Source organism: Sarcophilus harrisii, chromosome 6 (genome assembly GCF_902635505.1).
Source record: "Sarcophilus harrisii chromosome 6, mSarHar1.11, whole genome shotgun sequence".
NCBI classification, from domain to species: Eukaryota; Metazoa; Chordata; class Mammalia; order Dasyuromorphia; family Dasyuridae; genus Sarcophilus; species Sarcophilus harrisii.
Genome location: NC_045431.1, coordinates 128,605,364 through 128,629,560, shown reverse-complemented (window position 1 = coordinate 128,629,560; position 24,197 = coordinate 128,605,364). Strand labels below are relative to the sequence as shown.

Below are 24,197 nucleotides of genomic sequence, written 5' to 3'. Positions count from 1 at the left end.
AAAAATTACTTCTTTTATCTTATCTGTGTCTTATCCTCAATACTTAAGCCATTGCAACCTTTCCGGTCAAACTGGCTTATTTGTCTTTGTATTTCCTAACTTGCCCTCATACTGATTTCTCCATAGTAAGCAGGAATTCCTTTACCTAGGGCAAAAACTTTTAGGGAAGGCAAGGGAAATGATAGAGAACACAGTTTGGTCGTGGTTGCACTTGTATCAGAAGGAGTAGCTCATCTCTAAAAGACTTAGATCTCTTGAGTGGTGGTGGAGGATAGGTCCAAGATAAAGAGTTCCATGTGACAGGACGATGGAAGGAAGGTAACATAAGGGAGTAAGATCATGCTGGACCATTATTAGATATATACTGTGTACCAAGCATTGTGCTGATGCTGGAGAAAAAAAGACAAATGTGGAACAGTTCCAGCGAATCTGAAAGTGAAGTCATTAGTAGGCTGGTGAATTATAGGGAACTGGGCATTTCCATTCACTTGCCTGTCAAAGAGGGATGGACTCAACAATAGTATCTCCATTAAGCTATAAGCCACTCTCTTATAGAAGAGGAGTGAGTTAAGGAGAAGCTGATTTGGTCTCTGTAGCCAGAAGGGTAATTGATGATTTCTTCTTAGTTAAATGAACCCTGCTCTCATTATTCTTTCATCACTATAATTTTATTTTATTTTATTTTTTGCTGAGGCAATTGGGGTTAAGTGACTTGTCCAGAATTAAACAGTTAGGAAGTGTTAAGTATCTGAGGTCACATTTGAATTCAGGTCCTCCTGACTTCAGGGCTGGTGCTCTATCCACTATGCCACCTAGCTGCCCCATCACTATAATTTTAAAGGCCCCTTCTTACAAAAGAAAATCTGATGGCTACCGAAGGTGAAATGAAATATAATAAATTAAATTAAATCTTTATTTATGTAATAATTATGGCACTGGTTATGTAACCAGTTTGGCAAAATAGGCTGGAATCAGATTATGAAAGCTTTTACAAATGCCAAAAGGATAGATATCTGTTTTATTCTAGAGGCAGTAACATGGTCTGAATTTTGTTTAAGGATAAGGAAAGACGGTAATTTCACTGGTATAGGGAAGTCCAAGTGAGAAAACTTATTCTATCATTGCAGGCTACTCTTTTCTGCAATTTATAATCTTAGACTTGCCTAGAGTACTGATAGATAAATTTATTTCTCCAAGGTCACTTTACTACTCTTGAGAGGTGAGAACTGAACTTTGTTCTTTCTGGTATCAACAGCAATTAGCTACTACTGCTTTAGGTATATCAATTTGGAAGTTGCATGTACAGAGGCCATGTTTTAAAGTGTGTGTCCTCTATAATGCCTCAAACAGGATAGATAATTAATATTTGAGAAGTAAATCAATTAAATAATTAAAATTTGGTAATTGATATGAATGATCTATAAGTTTGCATCCATATAATTTGTCCTAATTTTCTACATATAAGCTATGAAAAATAATTGTAATTTATATTTAAATCCTTTAATGCATTTTGATGATCCTTATATACCTAAAGCATATTAAAATTTGATGACAGAAATTAATAATAATGTTAAATTATATTTACAATGTTATACATATGTAGTTTATTTTTTAATATTATTTTTTAAAAATACATATTAAGAATCTGCTTCTGGGCTTTTGAATTATCTTATAATTAGTTGAATATTATTATAAGTATTGTTAGTTGAACATTCTAAAATTCAAAGACTTGTTGCTAGTATTCAAAATATTTTGCATATATATTTATTTTAAAAGAAAGCATTTTCAGAAAGAATAAACTACTTACCTTACAAAAACTTAAACCAATATACAAAAATAGGAGAAGATAATGAACTAATTTCATATTGTTGAGTAGAATGGTCTTTGTGTCTAGGATTCTTTTCCACCATGAATCTTCTGTTTTTAATTTTTAACTTCTAGAAAAAATATATTTAAAAAAACCCTTATATAAGAACTGTGTACTTTTGAACTCTCAAATAGTTGGCTGCTATCAGATAAGCTTTACCGTAAATGAAACCAAAAAAAAAAGTTTCCAAGTAAATAGTAAGGTTGATAACCAATAGGAACTTCACTTCCTACAAAAGCAGTTTATTTTTTTCTACCCCCTTAGAGAACAATATTTCAGCAACTAATAAGATAAAGTTGAAATTAAGTTTAAGGCAGTTTTTTCCCCCATGCATCCATTTGGAAGCATTTCCTATTTTCATTCTTATCTTTCCATCTTACCTCATAGTATGAAATTTTAGTAAGAGCTTTAATGAGCATGCAGACACAGATAAAAAGGGAAGAAAAGTAGCTCATTATATTAAAGAATATGCCAGTAAATAAAATCCAGTAAAAATCTTATCATTTGTCACATACTTTAAATCTTAGCAAAACTTCAAAGAATTTGCATTCTACTGGCATAGGTTTGAGAAACCAGGGCTGTCTTTGTTCTGTCTGTTGTTCTGTACCTTATATAAATGTAGCTCTTGGTAGTTACAAGTGTTTTATAGACATTATCTCATTTGATCCTCACAACTCAGATGGAAGTTACAGGGAGAAAAGTCTTCTAATCAATGTTATGAAGAACTTCATGACAATTGGAACTGTTTAAAAATGGAATGAAATGTCTTTCACATTGGAAGTGACCTTCACATTGCCTTAGGTGTTTAAGCAAAGCATGATATAGACAAGTTTCATGAGGGAAGTTCTTTCCAACTTAAAATTCTGGTATACTAGAGTTAGAAGAAACCAGAATTCAAGTCTCTTAACTCTTTAACTATGAGAATAGAGATGAATGGGGGTAGGGTTCAAATGATTAGTTAGAAAGTTTCCGAAAAACTATCATTGTTTTTTTTTTTAATTTATAATTATAAAACTTGAATATTTTTTTATTATAGACATATAAATCTGTCATCTCTAAATCATCTTATGACTCTCTGTTGATCATTTATCACCTACTACTATCATCTCTATCATTTATCAATCTCTCTTTACTTCTATCCCTAGCTATCCTATCATTTATCTCTAGCTCTTGATCATCTTGCTCTATTATCTATCTTTATCTTATTACCTATATCTATCTTTATTTCTCTGTCCCATGTATTTATCTCAATCTCTATCCATCCATTATTCCCCTAGCTATATTTAACTTTTAATGCATGTACTAAAAGAGATGAGGTATGGACAAAATTTTCACTGAAAAATTTAAAAATTATTTTTCTTAGCTTGGTATAGTGCTAATCTTCACTGTGATTAAAACTCAAATATCTCTTGGATCAGTCTTTTTCCTAATTATTCTTTGCTATCCTTTTAACCAGAGTACTAAATATATTATTTGTAATTTCAAAAGCAAAGGAATTTGGACTTTACCCTCTTCCTTCCATTTTCCCCACCTCTACTCAGTTGCCAAATCTAGTGTATTATTACCTGGCAATCTCTCTTCTACTGGCACCTCTCTATTTGCAAAGATACTAGTCTCATTCAGCTAAAAATAAGCTTTCTAAGTGATTTGCCTCGCTCTAGTTTCTTCCCTCTTCAATCTATCCTTCATCCCACTATTAGAAAAAGCTTTCTGATGGAAAAGTTTGACCATATCATATCTATAGTAACCTCTAATGGTTTCCTTATTAGCACACTACAGTCAAGTGCATGGAATCTTCCTACTCTTCAGAGTACATGCAGCTGTTTTCTTCTGGTCCTCAAGAAATAAGAGTCAAAACTTTCCTGGGTTGAAGCCACAATTGGTTGCTGAGCTGGGAAAAAGCTGATGACCCACAAACTAGAAGAGGTAGTTATCGATGAGCAGAGCTCTTGGCTCCTACACTTTAGGAAATAAGATAGGAATTTAGTCAGAGTCAGAGAAAGCCTTTCCCTATCTATCCTATCAAAATGGAATTGCGGGCTATTGGTCACAATGTAGAGTGTGGGAATTAAACTAAGCACCCCTGGCTGCTTTCGCCTCCCTTTTAGGTTTCTTTCCTTTGAGATCAACCTTATGAGCATCAAAAAATCCTGGAAATGCTTTGGAGAATCAACAACAAGTTAACAGAGCACTCTGGTGGTGGTACTGCAGAAGGGGGAGCAAGTGCTGGCAAGAAAAGGGATATCAGCAGAGAGAAAAAGTCAATGGAAAGATACTGCTTAGTAATTTTTTTGCTGAGGCAATTAGGGTTAAGTGACTTGCCCAGGGTCACACAGCTAGGCAGTGTTAAGTGTCTGAGTCCAGATTTGAACTCCTGACTTCAGGACTGGTGCTCTATCCACTGAGCCACCTGTCTACCCCCATCCTGCTTAGTATTTGATTAGACTTTGTGTTCAATGGAAGTAAAATGGATAATTGGCAGCCTTGAAGATGTGCCTGTTACTTGATGGCCTGAATAGTATTGACAGAATTATGTTCTAAATTATTCTATGATTCTTTATTCTTTTCTGTATAGAAATAAACTACCTGTTGCATGCTGGAATCATGCTTGTACACTGGGATTCTTTTATTTGACCTCTCTTAATCTTTCTGAGGAAACACTAACCATTGGATACAGTTCTATTTTTGTTATTAGCATTCTGTTATCATTATAACCCTAACCCAGGACAAACTTTGATGACAAGGCCAGATATAAGCAAAATTAGTTCTTATGGCCTTGATCAAATGTGTCCTAGATCATCTTTCTGAAGAATATTTATTGGCTCTCCATTCTTTACCAAACAGACTTTCTGGCATCCATAGTCTTTCAGAATTTGGCATCAGTTTTCCCAGATGTATCTTATTATTTTTTAAGAGTGTGACTTTGGAAGTCACAAGATCTTCACTCAAGTTTTACCACAGGTACTTATCAAGCATTTTTTCCCTTTTATTTTAAATTGATCTTGCACAGGTGGGTCCTTTTTCCTCTTTTATGATTTTTTTGAGATCACTGTTGGATCAAAGAGTATGTATAATTTAATAGCCCTTTGGGCATAGTTCCAAATCGATCTTCAGAATGGTTGAATCATTTCCCACTCAACCAACAATGTGTTAGGGTCCCAGTTTTTCCAACATTTATCCCTTCCCCTCCAACATTTATTATCGTATCATCTTAGACAATCTGATAGGTGTGAGATAGTATCTCGGAGTTTTTTTAATTTGCATTTCTCTAATATTTAGAATATCTTTTCATGTAACTAAAAATGGCTTTAATTTTTCTGAAAAGTGTCTGTTCATATCCTTTGACCATTTATTGTAGGAATGGCTTGTATTCCTATAAATTTGAATCATTTCTCTACATATTTTAGAAATGAGACCTTTAACAGAAACACTGGCTGTAAAAATTGTTTCCCAGCTTTCTACTTCCCTCCTAATCTTGGCTGCATTGATTCTGTTTATATAAATCCTTTTTAATTTAATGTAATCAAAATTATCCATTTTGCATTTCAAAATATTATCTAGTTCTTCTTTGGCCATAAATTCTTCCCTTCTCCAAGGATCTTGATCTCCTAATTTGCTCATAGTATCATCCTTTACACATATAAACGTACCCATTTTGACCTTATTTTGGTAGGAGGTGTGAGATGTAGATTTATGCCAAGTTTTTGGCACATTATTTTCTAGTATTCCCAGAAATTTCTGTCAAATAATAAGTTCTTATCTCAGAAGCTAGAGTTTTTGGGTTTGTCCTTATTAAGCCTTTTAACCTATTCTGAGTTTGCTCATCTGTAAAATGGTTATCACAATACACACATTCATTTTAAGGTAATGTTGTGGAGAAAACACTTGCAAATCTCAAAGTACTGTTAGATATATTCATTTCCCTTCATATAGTTTATGATATAGCCAAATGAAATTATTCAACATAATCTAGACTTATCTTGCTATTTCTGTCCTCCATTCCTTTGCATATGCTATTCTTTATGATGGTGTTGGTGAGGTTATCAGATATGTGGCCTGGTGTACCCTCTGAAAGAATTCAGATTTTGTCTCCAACTGAAGCAAATCTGGCCTCAAGTCACTTAACACTCACTGTCTGTGTGACCCGGGAAAGTCACTTAACTCCAATTGCCAAGGGGGGTAGGAGAGGGAAGTCTACAAGCCAAAAATAAAGTACAAGAATGTTTTGCATGATTTTTGGTTGCAGCTGATTGTCAATTTTGGATTAACAACATCAAGAAAACACAGGTGCTCCATCAGCCAGCACAATATCCATAGTGGAATTGGTTATAGCAAATTGAGGAGTGGATAAGTCCACTTTACCTTGGTAGTATACTTTCTAGGGAGGTCCACATTGATAACAAGGTTAAAACACACATTGCCATAGCTAGCTCAGTATTTTTTTTTTATTATAGCTTTTTATTTACAAGATATATGCATGGGTAATTTTTCAGCATTGACAACTGCAAAACTTTTTGTTCCAATTTTTCCCCTCCTTTCTCCCACCCCCTCCCCCAGATGGCAGGTTGACCAATACATGTTAAATATGTTAAAGTATATGTTAAATACAATATATGTATACATGTCCATACAGTTATTTTGCTGTACAAGAAGAATCAGACTTTGAAATAGTGTACAATTAACTTGTGAAGGAAATCAAAAATGCAGGCAGACAAAAATAGAGGGATTGGTAATTCTATGTAGTGGTTCATATTCATTTCCCAGAGTTCTTTCCCTGGGTGTAGCTGGTTCAATTCATACTTCTCTATCTGAAATGATTTGATTTATCTCATTGTTGAAAAGGGCCACATCCATCAGAATTGATCATCATATAGTATTGTTGCTGAAGTATATAATTATCTCCTGGTCCTGCTCATTTCACTCAGCATCAGTTCATGTAAGTCATTCCAGGCCTTTGAAATCATCCTGTTGGTCATTTCTTACAGAACAATAATATTCCATAATATTCATATACCACAATTTATTCGTCCATTCTCCAATTGAAGGGCATCCACTCAGTTTCCAGTTTCTGGCCATTATAAAGAGACCTGCCACAAACATTTTTGCACACACAGGTCCCTTTCCATTCTTTAATCTTAGATCTCTTTGGAATATAAGCCCAGTAGTAACACTGGCTAGCTCAGTATTTGTGAGGCTCTGAAGGAAAACGAGAAAAGGCTACCAAACTGAAGGTCTACAAAGCCACTGTGCTGACCTTATTGTTGTATACCTGTGAAACCTGGGTCATGCCAGTAAACTGAATTGCTTCCATTTGAATTGTTGTAGGAATATTCTGAAGATCACCTGGCAGGATAAGATATGAGACACTGAGGTATTTTCTCAAACTAAACTGCCAAGCACTCAAACTCTACTGCAGAGAGCACAACTCTGTTGGGATGTCCATATTGTTCAAATGCCAAATGTACACTTGCCAAAAAGACTAGTACTCATTTGGTAGTCATTAAACAGTGATACAAGGACACTTTTAAGGTTTCAAGAACTTTAGAATTGATTTCATGATATGGGAGGCACTGACACAGGACTGACCCAATATAGCATGCCTTCATCTTTAAAGGTACGACGATCTAGGAGCAAAACAGAATTGAAGTAGCTCAGAAGAAATGTGAGATGTGAAAAGTTAGAGAATTCATCCCAAATATTCACATGGACTAATTTTTTTAACTTTTTTTTTTAATTGAAGCTTTTTATCTTTCCAAATACATGCATGTATCGATAATTCTGCAACACTAACCCTTGCAAAACATTATGTTATAATTTTTCCTCCTTCTCTCACCCCCTCCCCTAAATGGCAAGTGGCCCAATATGTTAAACATAGTAGGAATATATGTTAAATCCAATATATGCATACATATTTATGCAGTTATTTTGCTGCACAAGAAAAATCAAATCAGACCGGAAAAAAATGGGTAAGAAAATATAATGCAAGCCAACAACAAAAAGAGTGAAAATGCTATGTTGTGAACCACACTCAGTTCTCACAGTCCTCTCTCTGGGTACAAATGGCTCTCTTCATCACAAGATCATTGGAACTGGTCTGAATTATCTCATTGTTGAAAGAGAGCCACCTCCATCAGAACTGATCATTATAATCTTATTGTTGGCATGTTAAAATAATTTGCTGGGTCTGCTCATTTCACTTAGCATCAGTTCCACATGGATTATTTGTACCTGTGGCAGAGCCATCTGAGCTCATATTAGTCTGATCAACCAGTCTGACACAATATAACTTGACTAATATAGTGACGTCAATTTGAGCCTTTTCTGGAATAAAGGACATCAATGTTATCTCTCCATTTAGAATGGAAACTTTTTGAGACAATTTTTGTCTGTGACCCTTTGATTCAAACAGTGGGTGCTTACTTAATAAATGCTTGTTGAATAAAACTTTTAAGAACTTCACTGTACCTTCTAAATCCAATTCTCCCTGAACAACAAGAAAACTGTTCGGTTCTGCACACATACATTGTATCCAAGATCTACTGTAACCTATTTAACATGTATAGGACTGCTTGCCATCTTGGGGAGAGGGTGGAGGGAGGGAGGGAGGGGAAAAATCGGAACAGAAGTGAGAGCAAGGGATAATGTTGTAAAAAATTACCCTGGCATGGGTTCTGTCAATAAAAAGCTATTTAATAAAAAAAAAAAAAAAAAAAAAAAAAAAAAAAACTTCACTGTAAGGAACTAGAGTTTCTAAGAATAGAATGTCTCAGTGATTTCCCAGTTTTCTGATAGTAATAACCTTTAAATGACCCAAGTGAATCTTAACCCTATTCAGTTTCAGATTATGGTAAGATAAAATGTTAAGAGGTAAATCTAAAATCTTATACTTGTAATTAACTCAATAGAACTATAATTTAAAACTAGACATCTTCGTGACAAATATCTGGGAAAACTAATAAACTACAAAGTTTCATATGTGGCTAGAAATCTTTGTGGCAAACATTTGGTTGATTAATTTTAAGTACCAAAAATAAATGGCTACTAAGTGGCTTGAGAGGACAGCTGGACATCCTGAAATTTAAATGACATTTGTCTCTATTAAATTTCGCTAGATTCCAAGGATCTAAGAATGGGATTGAAAGTTTCTGGGTGGGAAGAGAGAGGGTAGGTCAATTCTGGCTTACAGTCAGAAAATGGGGGGGAAACCATTTCATCACCCTAAGCACTGATTCCCCCTAATTTTTTTTTTTTTTGGGGGGGAGGGCAAGGCAATTGAGGTTAAGTGATTTCTCCAGGGTCACACTGCTGATGTCAAGTGTCAGAAGCCCAATTTGAACTCAGATACTGACTGTAGGGCCACTGCTCTATCTACTACGCAACCCAGCTGCCCCCTCCCTATTTCAGTAACAGTTAACATTTATCAAACTACCAGTCAGGTACTGCGCTAAGACTTTTAACATTACCTCATTTAATCTTTTTTTTTTAATTTATTTTTTTTAAATCTTCACAATAACCCTGGGACTTAGATGCTCTGACGCTCTCCATTTTACCAGAGAAGGAAACTGAAGCAAACGGAAATTAAGTGACGCGTCTGAGGTCACATTTGAATTCAGACCTTTACTTCAAGCTCGGCACTCTATGCTACCTGGCTGCCATTTCAACGTGCCCTTCTTACTTTCCCCTACGAGTTCTGGAAGGGCGCCACCTCTAGGAGCTGAGGAGTCACACGGGAGCGGTCCGGGTTTATGAGAGCCCTCACCGTGCCGGACAAACCTCGGGCCCAACCCACCAGGCCCCTCCGGTAGAGCACTCTGCTCCGGGGCAGCCGCACCAGTCTCATTCCGCCTGGAGGAAACCTTAATCGGTTTCTAAAAACCAAAGGCAGGAAAGAAAGTTCAGAAAAAACACCGGAAGCCAGAGATTGAGCGACGAATTGGGTAAAGGGCCCGCTAACGTAGCAACGCGCAGCCTAACCCCGCCTCTGCTAGCTTATTTCCGGCGCTTGCGGTTAGTCATCCCCAACATCACTCGTCGCAAAACGGTCGCGTTTTGCTAGTTTGGACGTCGCCTGGGCTACTTTTGATTACGTAGCATTCGCCGAAAAGGCTTTCTCTTTTTCCGGGTCTCTGGTCCTTCCTCCTCCGGGTTTTTCTGTCATGGTGGCGGCAGAGGTAGAGAGAGAACGGAGGAGGAAGGGAATTCGGGCGCCTCCCTCGAGGTGCTAAAGCGCAAACTAGGAGAGTGAGTGGGGTTCGAGCGAGCTCTGCGCGGCGTGGGAGACGGATGTCTCGGGGCCCTGCGCAGGCGCGACGCGGCGGTGTGTGTGCGTGCGCGCGGCAGTGTGTGTGCACGCCCCTGGAGCGGGGAGCACGAGGCGCCGCTGGGGAAGCGTGAGGGCGCCTGAGGAGCGCAGGATTCCGGACGCATGTGGAGGACGGAGCGGAGGTGAGTGAGCGGGGAAGCGCCGTGCGAGGAAGGTCGGCCTGCTCCTTCCCCTGGGCCTGGGGTAAGCTTCCCTCCAGCCTCTGGGGAGAGCGCCGGACTTAGCAACTTTACCAAGACTCTGTCGTGCCGACTTTTTCCTCCTCCCCAGGTAGGAGGAGAGCATGTCCTTCCGAGGCGGAGGAGGCCGCGGCGGGGGCGGAGGCGGCTATACTCGCGGCGGCTTTAATCGGGGCGGCGGCGGCGGCCACTACCGAGGAGGAGGGCGAGGCGGCGATCGCGGCGGCGGCCGAGGAGGGCGAGGCGGGGATCGCGGCGGCTTCGGTCGTGGAGGTTTCGGCCGAGGGGGGGGAGGTCGTGGAGGCTTCCAGAAGGGAGGCTACAACGAGGGACCCCCAGAAAATGTGGTCGGTAGGTCAGGCCCCTGGCATCGCTCGATGGATCTCGCTCTCGCTGGGCCCACGTGTTAGGCGGGCTTGGGCTGGCAACTCTAGGATACCTCTTTTTATCCCCAAGTTTCAGAGTCTTAAGCGGGGGTGGAAGGGGAGGAGGCAGCGGGGAGAAGGGATCCCATCCCACGGAGAAACTTTACAGCAAGTAGCAAAAAGGCATCACTTTGCCAGATTGCTGTCATGCTAGAGGAGCGGTGAATTTGGAGGCTGGACATCAATTAAAGCTGAGGTCTATTTTAGGGGAGTGGGACTCTAGTTGCTTCTTAGGTACTTTAGATTTTGAATTGGGATAGGCGGGGAGAAGGAAGCCTTTCTGGGGAAGAATACTTGAGAGGAGCTTGAGTTCTGTTTAGATCTAATCAAATCTTGATAAATTACTAAGCACTTTTAAATTTTGCTATTTAAAAAATAGAGGTACAAAGAAAGGCAAATCTGATTTCAGTTGAATGGGAAAGACCACGTGCAAAAGAATTAGATACAAAGAAGGAAAATCTTAATGGGAAAGTTCTGAGATTAAGAGAGACTGGGAAAGGTTTTTTACTTTAGCTTAGACTTGAAGGGAGCCTGGAGGTTGAAATGAGCTGGCAAACATCCCCAGATAAAGGGACAGATTACCAATGAAAGTGACCAAAGGTGAGATGGAGTGTCTGTGAGGAACTGCAAAAATGCCAATGTTACTGGGTCCCATTACAGCATGTGTGAGAAGAAGAAAGGTCCAAGAAAACCTGAAAACTAGAAAGGGTCTGAGTTATGACAGGCATTAAATGCCAAAAAGAGAACTTTATATTTGCTTCTGGAGATGAGAGGAAGCTATTTGATTTTATTGACTGAGAGAGGGATGATGATGACATAGTTTTAGCTTTAGGAAGATGGATGTGTTACTGAATGGAGTGGGGAGACACTGGAAAATAGTGGCATAGGTAAGATGAGGGTAATTATATATCGAGATCCTTGAGGATTAGGTTTTGAAATTTTGGCTTCATTTGGGAAAAAATAATTCACTGGTGGTTCTCTGAGCCAACGGAGTAATAATGAAAACTGTTCTTGAAAGAATGAAAGAATTAGATCAGTGACTGTAATCTTAAAGGTGACCTAAAGAATGTGACTATAGGTAAGCTGTATGTGATAAGGACCTGGACCACTATGATGAAAATGGAATGGAGATGAATTAACAAGACCTGATTGAGAAAGTGGGTGGGGATTATATTGCGTTAATGGAAGAGAAAAGTCAGATAATTGAGGCTGTAGGAGAATGGTGATGAAGATAGCCACTTTGGGGACAGAATGAGTTCAGTTTTGAACTTTATAAGTTTGAAGTGCCATCCAAATGAACATATTTATGAATTGGCACTTACTAGATCCTTGGTAATATAGTTTTAATAACATTAACATAAGAGGGTGATGATAATTAGAATGGAAGAAAGACATGACAGCAGAGAGCGTTGGGGTTTTGGAAAACACGTTAAATTGAGGGAGTCTAGCTGGCAGGACATAGAAATGAAAAAATATGGTTCTAGAAATAGAAGTATGAGGAAATGAAGCCAATTGAGTACTTTTAAGGGATGGTTTAGTTGAATTCATATTTTATATTTTAACATTTTCTTTTCTTATTACAGTGTTGGGAGAGTTCTTGCATCCCTGTGAAGATGACATTGTTTGCAAATGCATAACACATGAAAATAAAGTGCCTTATTTCAATGCTCCAGTTTATTTAGAAAACAAAGAACAGATTGGAAAAGTGGATGAGATATTTGGACAACTTAGAGATTTTGTATCCTTTCCTTCTTCCCCCCAAAACCCAGCAATACACATTGTTTTTCTGTTCTTAAAAACAGCAATATTAACTGTTTCGAATTCCACTTTAGTCAATATAAAATTTAATAACTTGGGGCCAGGAACAAAATGGGAATATTGAAAGGAGAAGGAAAAAGGTGGCTATTTTTTTCTTTAAGCAAAGTAAAATTTGTTATTTTTAGAATTTACTATTAAGAACTTATAGTAAGCGGGTTGTACACTTAGAAGATGAGTGGAGGTTGAATTTGATTGTCTTTTTAATGGAGACTTTTCACTTTAAAAAACAAGGTTTGCTAATGTTATAGTATGATGGGATTTGAAATTGTCAGGTGGCTATTGGGGTTATTCTAGTAGTAGAGTTGTAGAATAATGTGGATTGCTTAATATGCTGTCCTTTATACCTTAATTTTTTTTCATTTGTTGGAATGGCATAGTAGTTCTGGAATATTTGTTTGGCTAAGTACTCCAGTCTTTTATTCCTTAATCAACATAACAGTATTTTTCAGTTAAACTGTCAGAAAACATGAAGGCCTCATCTTTTAAGAAATTACAAAAGGTAAGTGATTCTTGATATTCAAAGTCTGACTAAGAAGGCTTTGATTTTTCCTTTATAAATCATCGACATTCTGCCTTGAAAAGGTCTTTTCAAATTGCTGTTTTGAAGGACCACAAATTTAGAAAGCATTAATGAGATAATTTTTGATGATTTTTATTTAAAGTAGTAATATTTTTAGAACCAGTTTTTCAGATGCATTAAAGTACTTTTTTTTCATTGAAGTACATTTTCCCCCTGTGTATATGTAGTATAAAGTTTTTTCAAACTTAAAGGGTAATTTTATGTTTATCTAAAATTAAATAATTGGTTATTTTCTTTTTCTTTTATATGTAAAATGATCTCTTTGTCCAAGATTTGCTTAGAAAATAAACTATTTTTCAGTAATGTAAAACAGCAAAATACTGTTTTAAATTAATTAATATAATTAACATAATTAAAAAATTTTTTTTTCATGTATGCTGAAGTTACTTTATTACTATAGTTCACAGTTAAAAGCCTATTAATGTCTTTAAACTAAAATCTTATTGGTAAGACACCTAAGTTTCACTGGTTCTGGCAAGTAAACTATAACCTAGTAAGATTTATTGTGTTGGAATTTTAGCTTCTATTATCCATCATCAAAACTGGATTTAGTTATTGGTAATCCTTTAGCTCCTACCACATTTGTCTTGTATACTCTGTAAATATTTGTTGATTTGATAAAAAGTGAATGAATAATATGCTTTTATATTGAATTTTAGTCTTGTCACTTAGTGAGATGAGAATTCACTTAAATGTAGAAATTGAAATTAAAGTTTACTGAGTTTTTTTCAGGCATTTTCATCTCAGTGACATTTTGAAAGGGTTTTTTAAAAGATATCTTAGCAAATACAAGTAAGGACTCCTTAAGTAATAGTTATTAGGCAATGTTGATGTGTATATTCTCATAGTATTCTTTTTCCTCCTACCTTCAGTTTTATATTGACCCATATAAACTGCTGCCCCTGCAAAGATTCTTACCTCGGCCACCAGGTGAAAAAGCACCTCCAAGAGGTGGTGGTGGTGGTGGTAGAGGAGGAATAAGAGGAGGAAGGGGTGGAGGAAGAGGCGGTAGAGGTGGAGGAGGCAGAGGTGGTAAGTTTCTTGTCATAATTGCACTCATAAGAATGGGCAATGGGAAAATCTTTAGAAATGGAGGGAGAGGAGGGGTTATGTATTTTAAAATAAGACAAATAGGCTTAAAAGTCGAAATATTCACCTTCTCTACTTGAATAAAAATTTTGCAAAATTCTAGAAAAATTATAATGATAACAAAATTTTAGAGTATAATGGTAAAGAAATTTCTACTTAAATTAATATCCATTTTCTTAAGCTGGGGAGAAGATATTTTTACTTTAATACATTTTAATACTACTACTACTTAATAAATTGAATATTTGAAACTGCCATTAATTAATATAAATTTTCTAATGGATTACTGTCTGTGTAAATTTGGTCACTTGATTGGTAGTAGCATATTAGTCTTTTAAAGGAGAAACATAAATGAGTTATTCCTTTTGTCTCCCCTACTATTTCCTACTAAAAGTTTTTGTTTTGACCTGTACTGATTTTTTCCCCATGAGACTGCTATAAAGTCATGTAGACTATTAATTTATCTTTTTCTTATATATAGCTAACTCTTGAATTATTAATTGAAGATTTTTTAAATGTGTGGACTATATATAGCTTTTTAATGTTTTATACAAATTATATACTCTGTATAAAATATCTTTTTAGATTTTAAAAGTTTGCCAGTCTTTTAAAAAAAAATTCATGAGGCCTATAGAACTTTATTTTTTTTTTTTCCTTTTTCCCCCCCTTTATTTTCAAAGAACTTTTGATTTTTTTGCTCTTTAAAATGTTTTCTTAAGTCTGAGGGGCTGGGTTAAATAACTACTTTTAAGCACCCAATTTATGAGTGAATTGTTCAAAATGTAAGGCAGTTGTTTGAAACTCAACTTTTTACCAGAAACATTGTTGTAGATGATGATTACTTTCTCAGACAAAACCCTCAAGGATTATTCAGCTATTAAGTATCTTGATGTCTCTATTGAAAAAATATGGAATTTCACTTTTACCAGGAATATGCCTTGATTTTTATCTAAAAACTCTTTCCCTCTATCCAGTCCAGCATTGAAATACTTGAATACAATAAAGAACTGACATGAGAGTTATCTACATTTAAGAGGAAAAGTAAATACTAATGAAAGCAGACATTTACTATGTAAGAGTTAGATTGTAAATTCACTGTGTAAGTAAAAAAAAAAAAAAAATATCACATGTCAAATTTGAATAAGTAGCTGAAAATTGAATAGTACCTAAATTTAACTTTAAATTCTCGATGTTTTTGGAAGACAATGAATTTTCTTTAACAAATTTTTTTTTTAGATATGAATTAATAATGTCTTCACCCTCCAGCCTTGTGCTGGGAGTGGTAGAATTGTTCACTTGAAAGTCTGCAGTGGGAAGGGTAATCTTAGCCATAGATTGCCCTGCTAAGGAATTATGGGGAGATTAACATCTGAGACCTGGGAAGTTGTTAATAGAGAAGAGCCATTATCTGATGCTGCTCAGTGGTTCTATGTATACAACTGTGTACATAGATTTCTCTCTTTCCAAACCCCTATTCCCTTCCCCAATTTACATGTGTATTTGAGTCAGTTTCATTATATATAAGAAGGGATCTGAGGCAAGGCAACAAAATGGGATTGAGGAGTAATGAAGAATAGAATGATAAGGAGATAGAACTATATTTAGGAAGGGGCAAGCTATCTTGAGTCTGAGTTTCCTCTTGGTACTGTCAAATTATAATTGCATTTGTAAGTCAGGTTTCTTTATGTAACACTTCTTGCTTTTCAGATTTAAAATTTTTAAGAACTACTGAATGGTTACCATTATGGGTTTTTTTTTTTGTTTTGTTTTGTTTTGTTTTAAATACAGATGAGGTTCTGTAAAGTGGGTCCCATTTTAATTTAGATTGACTTTTATCCAAGCCATGCTGTATCTTCAAATAGTTAATTGAAACAGGATCAACATAGTTCTGTGAGAACATGAGCTAGGTCAATAGCTAGAAAAGACTTGGATCACTGTCAGGAATGCAGATGGGGATAGGGATTTAAATGACTTAACAACACACAGTGGTAGTAAATGATGAAATTAATTTTTGAGCATCTGTCTTTTAATTTCAGCAGATTTTTTCCCCTTGTTGTTCCACTTGTCTCTCCATAATCTAGGACTCTCTAGGTGCATTTTAACATTTTTAATGAAAGTTGGGTTTAAAAAAAAAAAGTTGTAGATACTGTTGAGATTTTTATTTGTACTCTGTTTATAAGCAGGAACTGTTCTTGTGCCCCCTTCATTACTTGATATAATGCCTTACACTCATTCAGGGCTTCAAATATGATTGAATAATGATCTTGGCGGACTGACAAGAGAGCAGGTGATAGCTAGGAGAAAGTTAATCAAGAGATGGTCAAGGGTAGGGTTGAAAGAAATAAAAGTGGTGAGGTTCTTCAAGTAGAGTCTGTAAACAAAGACACTGTGCATGATTAATAGGGATGGTGATATCCAAAGTAGAGAGGGAGAAGAAAGAAAAATGGTTTTGTTGAATTGTGAGTTAAGATTTGTGAAATTTCCTTACAGAGTATATTGGCAAGAGGAAGTGGGTAGACAAGGCCCTGATTCTTTTCTTAGCATAAATCACTTTACTTCTTTACTCCCTTCATCCTTATCTCTTTTTTTCATCTCTCCCTGATTTGGCTGACATTCATCTACACAATTGTCATCCCTCTACAGAGTTCCATACCTGGGAGCTGCCCACAGCAATAAAATCAAAAATATCCTGAAGCATGCAACCCCTCCCCTCTGCCCCCATTAAATTTTGAGCTCTAAATATAAGTATACTTTGCAGCATCTAATCTTTTTGGTATGGACAATCTGCCATTCCTTTTTTGCTCAAGACCTTGAGTTTTTTCCCCAGCACTATTTTGACACTATGGACATCTAAGTTGTCAAAGTGCCCTTCCCCCCTTTGGAAATTTTCTTCTCGAAGTATATTGGCTATTTTTCCTCTGTCCTTCTCTCTTAAATGTACTAAATATAACCTTTGTTCATATTTTGCGCTCTTAATGGGAGATTTAATTTATTCTTAATCTATGCTGAAGACCCTTTAAATGAAATCTTTATTTTTTACCTCTCTCCCAGGCTTTATTTCATATCTCATAAAAGTCTGTTCATCTTCTCTTCTGCTTGAATATTCTACTGTTAACCTATTTTAGACCTAGAAGTGAACTTAATTTCTCCTCTTATAGTGTCTGTCTGCATTGATATCCTTTCTCAATTAGTGTCAGGGCATCACTGGTCTGCCTTGAAAACAGCATTTTATTTAAATCTCTTTTCCTTCAAATTTAATAATGAGGTGGATTCTTGTCCATCATTTCATTACTGCCACATCTATCATCTCATTCTTAGATTGAATACTTCAGTATTTTTCTAATTAATATCCCTATTGTTCATATTTGTCTCCCACTTACCAGTGAACTCTCTACCATCCAAACAACTTTCCATTTAACTTTAAGACTTGCTATATTGTCTTTCCCTTCAAATTACTACCCATTATCAAGCAGATAGTTTAAATTTCTCAGACTAGCATTCAAGGCTCTTTATACATTTGTCCTACTCCATTTAACTAAGTATATCTTCCATTGATCTCTTTTACATACAGTCTTTATTTTAGCCAGAAGAGTATCCTTATGATTACAGAAAATACATTCATAAATGTGTTCAGGGTCTAAAAAGTCTAGTTAAAAAAATTAATTTTTGCAAGTAATTTTTAAATATTTCAGAGCTACTTTGATTTTGTCACTAATATTACCCCAGCCTTTATAATTTACAACACAAATTTTAACATCACATTTGGTTGTTATGCATATTTTATCTCTTAGACTAAATTCTTTACTAAAAAAGAATCTAAAAACAAGTTTCTATCTGTAGTTCAAGACTTTGTTTTAAGCTTTAGTTTTTTGTAGTGATAGGATTACTGTCACATTCTTCCTTTTAGTTTTGGTTTCCTCATAATGTGATAGTTAGTAGTTATTATATAATCTAACTTTTGTATTGTGTATTGTGTGTGTGTGTGTGTTTGTGTGTGTGCGTGCGGGCATGTGCACATGCATGCATGCATTTGTGCTTTCCCCTCAGGTGGTTTTAGAGGTGGAAGAGGTGGTGGAGGCTTCAGAGGAGGACGAGGAGGTGGTGGCTTCAGAGGTAAGTTACAGAAATTTATCTAGTATGTTCTGAATTATATACATTACATTATACATTAACATTTTTATTGTTTTTTGCATTTAATTATATAAAACTAGATAATAGTTTATTTTTACGAGTACCAGACACCTTAGGAAATAATAATTGAATTAGTGTGTCAGTAGACTAATTGCATGTTAATAAGTACTGATGAAGATTTTGACCTTGATTTTGTAATTATATTATTAAAAATTTTGTTCCTTTGAATCTTTTATTTTTCTTAACATACCAGGTAGAGGACGTTAAGTGGAACTCGTGGCAAGTAAACATCACCAATTGGCTTTTTGAATCATTCTTCAGAATTAAGGAATTATTTCTTCTGTGGGATCTGAAGTTTTTTTTTTTTTTTTTTTTTTTTTTTAAGCAAATACAAGTCTAAGGAACTGGTCACTTTATGACTGTGTTAACAGTGTCACTACACCATGCAAAATGAATGCAAAGGATGAGACAGTTTTGCTCCAGAAGAGCATGGACTGAATCTTTTATATATTTTGTACGATGCTTAGCACTCTGTGGGTGCTTAATAAATGTTCAATAATACTTTTGTTGTAATTTGGAGTTTTTAAATATGAAAATTTAACTTTTCTTAGTTTTAAAATTGATAACTCTTGTTACTGTGGCTTAACTTCATTTTTGAAGGTCAAATGTCCACTGAATGAATTTTTAAAAGCTTTAGCAGTCCAAACATAAATATATTTGCATAATCAGTTCTCCAAGTTGAGAACTACTAGTTTGAGCTCTACTAGTGCTATGGTATAATGCTTATGAACTATGTCAAATGGACTCTTTCCAAATAAATAGCAATTGTATATGGGAATATTAACACTTTTTAAATGATTGTACTCTCTATATAACAGCAATTGTAATTCCTTTACTTTGGGCAATAAGAAACTTATAAAATTATATAGGTGGAGAAAAGTTTATTAATTGATACTTTGGTTAGAAAATTTGAGAAATAAGTATGGAAATTCGGATTACTTAGTTCAGTTGCCTTTTGGTTGGACATTAAACACCATTCTATGTGGCTATAATTAATTCAATTTGAAGCCTGAAATACTTGGAATTTTTATTTGAGTGCTCTTTATTTAATTCTAATTGGGAATTCAAAGGTTTAAAATGCCCATGAGTTGCCCAGACCACTGTTAATAGTTGAAGGTGAGCCTTGAAGATCTATAGAAAATTGAATTAAAAGACTCTGGTCATTTATGAAAATTATGTTTATTAAAGTTAAACAAATAGAAAATACAGAAATACTTGCATGACAATACTGGTTTCTAATAAGTGTTCTTTTAGAATTTTTATATGTACATGTGCTCTTTTAAATCAGTGGTCCCTATTGGTTTCTCATGAGTGCTTCTAATAAACTATTCCAGTTGCTCACATATTAGCAGGAAAACAGTTTTACATTGTCCCACTACACTAAATTTTTTTTCTCATATTGTTTTGAAAGATGTTATTAATATAATAATGCCATGGGCAAAGTATGTAATCCCTTGTAACCTATTCTTGAGGTATTTTATTATTGATATGAGTACTACTTAAAATTCTAGTTATAATTGCATATTGATTAGTACTCTGAAGAAAAATATTTTTGGGGGAGGGTCTTTCCTCAGTTAATCAAGCTGTCAGTGTGATTTCACTTTTTAGGGCTTTGACAAAATGGAGTTTGTGTTTGAGTAGGAAAGGTGCTGTTGGATTTAATTATCACTTTGCTATTAGAATAAAAATTTTAGCAAGAATGTCAAGTTTTTTTCATGGCTCCTGAGAAAGTATTTTTGAAGGTTTGATTTTTCTTGCATGATTTCTTAAATCTACTTTCTGAGCTATTTTATTCCTAGTAGAGGTAAACTATTATAGTTAGTACAGCTAGTATAGTTAAAAGCACTCAGGGATTCAGTCTTCAGTGTAAGTATAAATCCTCAGAATCATGGTCTACTTGAAATGTTCTTATTCAAAGTTTTAATTTTAATATTTTCTTTTATATGTTGGAATGAGAGGCTGTTTGGGAATTCTTCCTGAAGGAAGTAATAACTGATAGAGTTGTAGTTTGAGTTCACAATAAGGATATTTTTGAGGTTCACTTTTTTTTAAAGTTTTTTAGTTGAAGGATCATTTTCTCTTATTTAAATTGTTGCTGTGGCTCTCCTTGTATGTATACCTTCAAAGAATGATTAGATCACTGATAGTGGTATTCCATTAAGTTGTTTTTGGATAAAACAAGTGAGCATCATAGCTACAAATACCGTATAAAGTAGGATTCCTGGTTGGGTTTTTTTTTAAATCGTCAAGTTTGTATGTTTATTTTTGTTGCTGATAGACATTTTTAATGGCTCAGCTAATCTTTATTTAAAGAATAGCTTTTCTATATTACTGGTAAAAAAGATTTATAAAAAAATAATACGGGGTGTGTGTGTGTGTTTTCCCCATTTTCAGTTCATAGGGACAACAATGCATAGTTGAAAAGAAGACTCCCTTCTCCTTACCCCCTTTTTTTGTAGGCAAGATTTCCTTAGTCTAAATAAATTTGCTGGCAAGTTTGATATTTTCCAACAAATTTCCAGTCTAAAATTTAAAATTTGATTAAATTTTATCTGCTTTAGAAGGGAATGTGAGCTGCATTATTTTTTTCTAACAAAAATATTTTATGGCTTTTCTCCAAACTCTTACAGTATAGTTTTTCCCCATTTTACAGGTGAGGAAATGGAAATCAAATGGACTTGTTTATAGTAACACTATATTAAGTTTTAAGACACCTGAGCTTGGGGTGAGTCTTTTATTTTGACCTAACCCTAAATGTGCTTATCTGAATTCTTTCTTTGACTTCCCTACTTATAATATCGCTGGTGCTCCAACAGAAAATTAGCCAATTTGCTTCCTAGTAATGGTCTTAAATGTTTAAAAGTGTCATACTAGGCTGTAACAATAGCTTGAGGAGATCTTGGGAGAAAGTCAAAAATTCAATTCAGCAAAATATTGCCTACTATGTTCAAGGCATAAAACATTGTGCTTTGTCATTTTCAAAATGATATGGTCATAACAGTAGACTGCTGGATATATAAGGTACATATATTTGCAAAGTGGGAAACTTCAATTTTGGTCTTGGCTATGTGTCAATTAAGTTAAACAAGTGGGAAAGAATTTATAGAAGAGTTAGTCCTGACCTTGATGGAACTAATATTCTCATAGCTGATGGATTAATTCTCTTAACATCTCTGTTTTGGAAAATCTGAGCGTTGTCTTTTGTAAAACCAAGGGGTCAGGTTAAATGAAGAGAGTGTGGTGAGGTAGCCAGTGTACTAATAAGTCAGGAGATGACAGGCTCAGAATTCTGTTTCTATAACTTAATAACTGTTTGATTGTGGCCAAGTGCCTTTCTTTGCTTCTTTTGAGTTTCTTCTTCAGTAAAAGAAATACCTGTAGTGTCTGTATCTTAATTGTAGTATATGTGAGAACTTCCTAAATCTTGAAGTACTATGTAAATATCAGTGATCATAGTCTCTGATCTGATATGTAAAATGAGAAGAGGTGGTTTAGGTGATCTCTCAGGTTCTTAACAATGCTAAAATCTGATTCTAAGATTCAGAAAATTGGGATGGTGATAATCAAATGGATGAATATGGCCCTCTGGTGGTTGTATTTCATTCCTTTAGTATAAAAAGGTTCTCATTATTACTGTTCTTAAAATGTTAACTATTTTAACAGAATATGTAGTCTTGGTCAGAAGTAAAAGATTTATTTGTTTGGTCTGGAGAAATTCTGAAAGAACCATTTGTTCTTAAGCCATTTATCACTCCTGTTTTGCATTGGGTATAACTTTATTAAATTAAATGTAATTGCCCCATTTTTAAGGCAAAGAAATATAATTTTTATATTTTGTATTCTATCAGATCAATAACCAAATCCAAGAATTCTTTTCTTATGTAAACTATTCCTATTAAAGAAATTTATTAAATCTCTATGTGTGAATAGTGTTGTATGGAGTTAACAAAATTGACAAGAGATTTAGTGTTTTTACTCCTTCAATAGAGGAGGTAACTGAGAACTTGATTCAAGCAATTTTAGTAATTAACTTATAGTTTTAGAAGTCACTATAAGGTGACTAAACCTGGTTGCTATGCTGATTTTTCTGAAAGTGGCTTTTTGACCTCTAATTCTCCTGGGGCTTTGGGAACAGATCTTTTCAGGACAAAAGAGGATACAGCCTAGTGAGTACTGAATTTGCTCCTTTTGGCACTAATGGAAACCTTGGGGCCACAATATTAGAATCAGTTAGTTCTTTCTTTTTTTTTAATTTAATAGCCTTTATTTACAGGATATATGCATGGGTAACTTTACAGCATTAACAGTTGCCAAACCTCTTGTTCCAATTTTTCACCTCTTACCCCCCCACCCCCTCCCCTAGATGGCAGGATGACCAGTAGATGTTAAATATATTAAAATATAAATTAGATACACAATAAGTATACATGACCAAAACGTTATTTTGCTGTACAAAAGAATCAGACTCTGAAATATTGTACAATTACCTTGTGAAGGAAATCAAAATGCAGGTGTGCATAAATATAGGGATTAGAATTCAATGTAATGGTTTTAGTCATCTCCCAGAGTTCTTTTCTGGGCATAGCTAGTTCAGTTCATTACTGCTCCATTGGAAATGATTTGGTTGATCTCGTTGCTGAGGATGGCCTGGTCCATCAGAACTGGTCATCATATAGTATTGTTGTTGAAGTATATAATGATCTCCTGGTCCTGCTCATTTCACTCAGCATCAGTTCGTGTAAGTCTCTCCAGGCCTTTCGAATCAGTTAGTTCTTTTTTTTTTTTTTTTTTTTTTTTTTTTTTTTTAATTAATTTATTTATTTAATAGCCTTTTATTTACAGGATATATACATGGGTAACTTTACAGCATTAACAATTGCCAAACCTCTTGTTCCAATTTTTCACCTCTTACCCCCCCACCCCCTCCCCTAGATGGCAGGATGACCAGTAGATGTTAAATATATTAAAATGAATCAGTTAGTTCTTAATGTTATAAAATTATATTTTGATAAACCCTGGTGAAAGCAGTTCAGGATTGATCCACAAGCCTTTAGGAGCTCCTGGGAATTGAGTTGGTGGTATGGGGTTAACCCTTAACCTTCTGGTAGAAAACTGTCTGCTCCAAATGTTTATTCACATAGGTGCAGAACATCCATTTAAAGTTAGAATCTGTGTTGTCTATTATCCAACCATTTCCACTATTCTGGCACACATGTATGCCCTCTATTATTCAGGTTGTTCTGTTGAGAAACCCTGCTAAAAATTACTTAGTTTCTAGAGAAGTTTCAGTGTTTGTTTGTTTTTTTATTATGAAAAAAGCATACAACCTAACACCTTACAAACTTTTTTTTTAACAAGCTTTGTCTCCTGTATAAGGCATTCAAAATATAGTGAAAAATACATTGAAACTGAGCTCTGGTCAATGCAACGGTCAGTCATGATTCATGAGGACAGGTGATGAAACAACCCACTTTCTGACAGAAACTATGAACTCAAGGTTCAATTTAGAATGATAGGTTTTCAGCCATGTATGTGAGGATTTATTTGCTTAGTATGCTTGTCTGACACGATATCTTTTTATTTGGGGGAAGAACTGGCAATAGAATTGGTGAGCTGAAGAAAAAGTAATGAGGTAATTAATTACATGTTGAACTTAATGGAAACTTTAAATGGCAAGTGATGTTTTATGGGTAAGCTCAGTTCCAAGTTTAATTTATTTATGGAA

At 35.2% G+C, this 24,197-nt stretch overlaps 2 protein-coding genes across 5 annotated transcripts in view; one reads left to right on the top strand and one right to left on the bottom strand.

Moving 5' to 3' along the window:
• The window catches only part of CFI (complement factor I), a 39,789-nt gene extending 37,754 nt beyond the window's left edge, over window positions 1-2,035 (bottom strand). For 2 of the 3 annotated variants that reach the window (XM_031941465.1, XM_031941467.1), the window contains exon 1: window positions 1,808-2,035. In XM_031941465.1, coding sequence (XP_031797325.1) covers window positions 1,808-1,864 — 57 coding nt within the window. In that variant the 5' untranslated portion in view covers window positions 1,865-2,035. The remainder of the gene's footprint in view (window positions 1-1,807) is intronic. The other variant, XM_031941466.1, reaches the window with a different exon arrangement.
• A 7,610-nt stretch (window positions 2,036-9,645) lies between these two features.
• GAR1 (GAR1 ribonucleoprotein) lies at window positions 9,646-22,363 on the top strand. Of its 2 annotated transcripts, XM_012551998.3 has the most exons (7): window positions 9,651-10,312; window positions 10,461-10,720; window positions 12,378-12,532; window positions 13,052-13,111; window positions 14,065-14,224; window positions 18,329-18,394; window positions 18,666-22,363. In XM_012551998.3, the coding sequence occupies exons 2-7, from the start codon at window positions 10,474-10,476 to the stop codon at window positions 18,677-18,679; spliced, it is 702 nt and encodes a 233-aa protein (XP_012407452.2). In that variant the 5' UTR covers window positions 9,651-10,312; window positions 10,461-10,473; the 3' UTR covers window positions 18,680-22,363. The 2 variants fall into 2 exon arrangements, with proteins under 2 accessions (XP_023361494.2, XP_012407452.2); XM_023505726.2 differs by lacking the exons at window positions 18,329-18,394; window positions 18,666-22,363 and having other exon boundaries at window positions 9,646-10,312; window positions 14,065-14,770.
• Window positions 22,364-24,197: the final 1,834 nt, after the last annotated feature.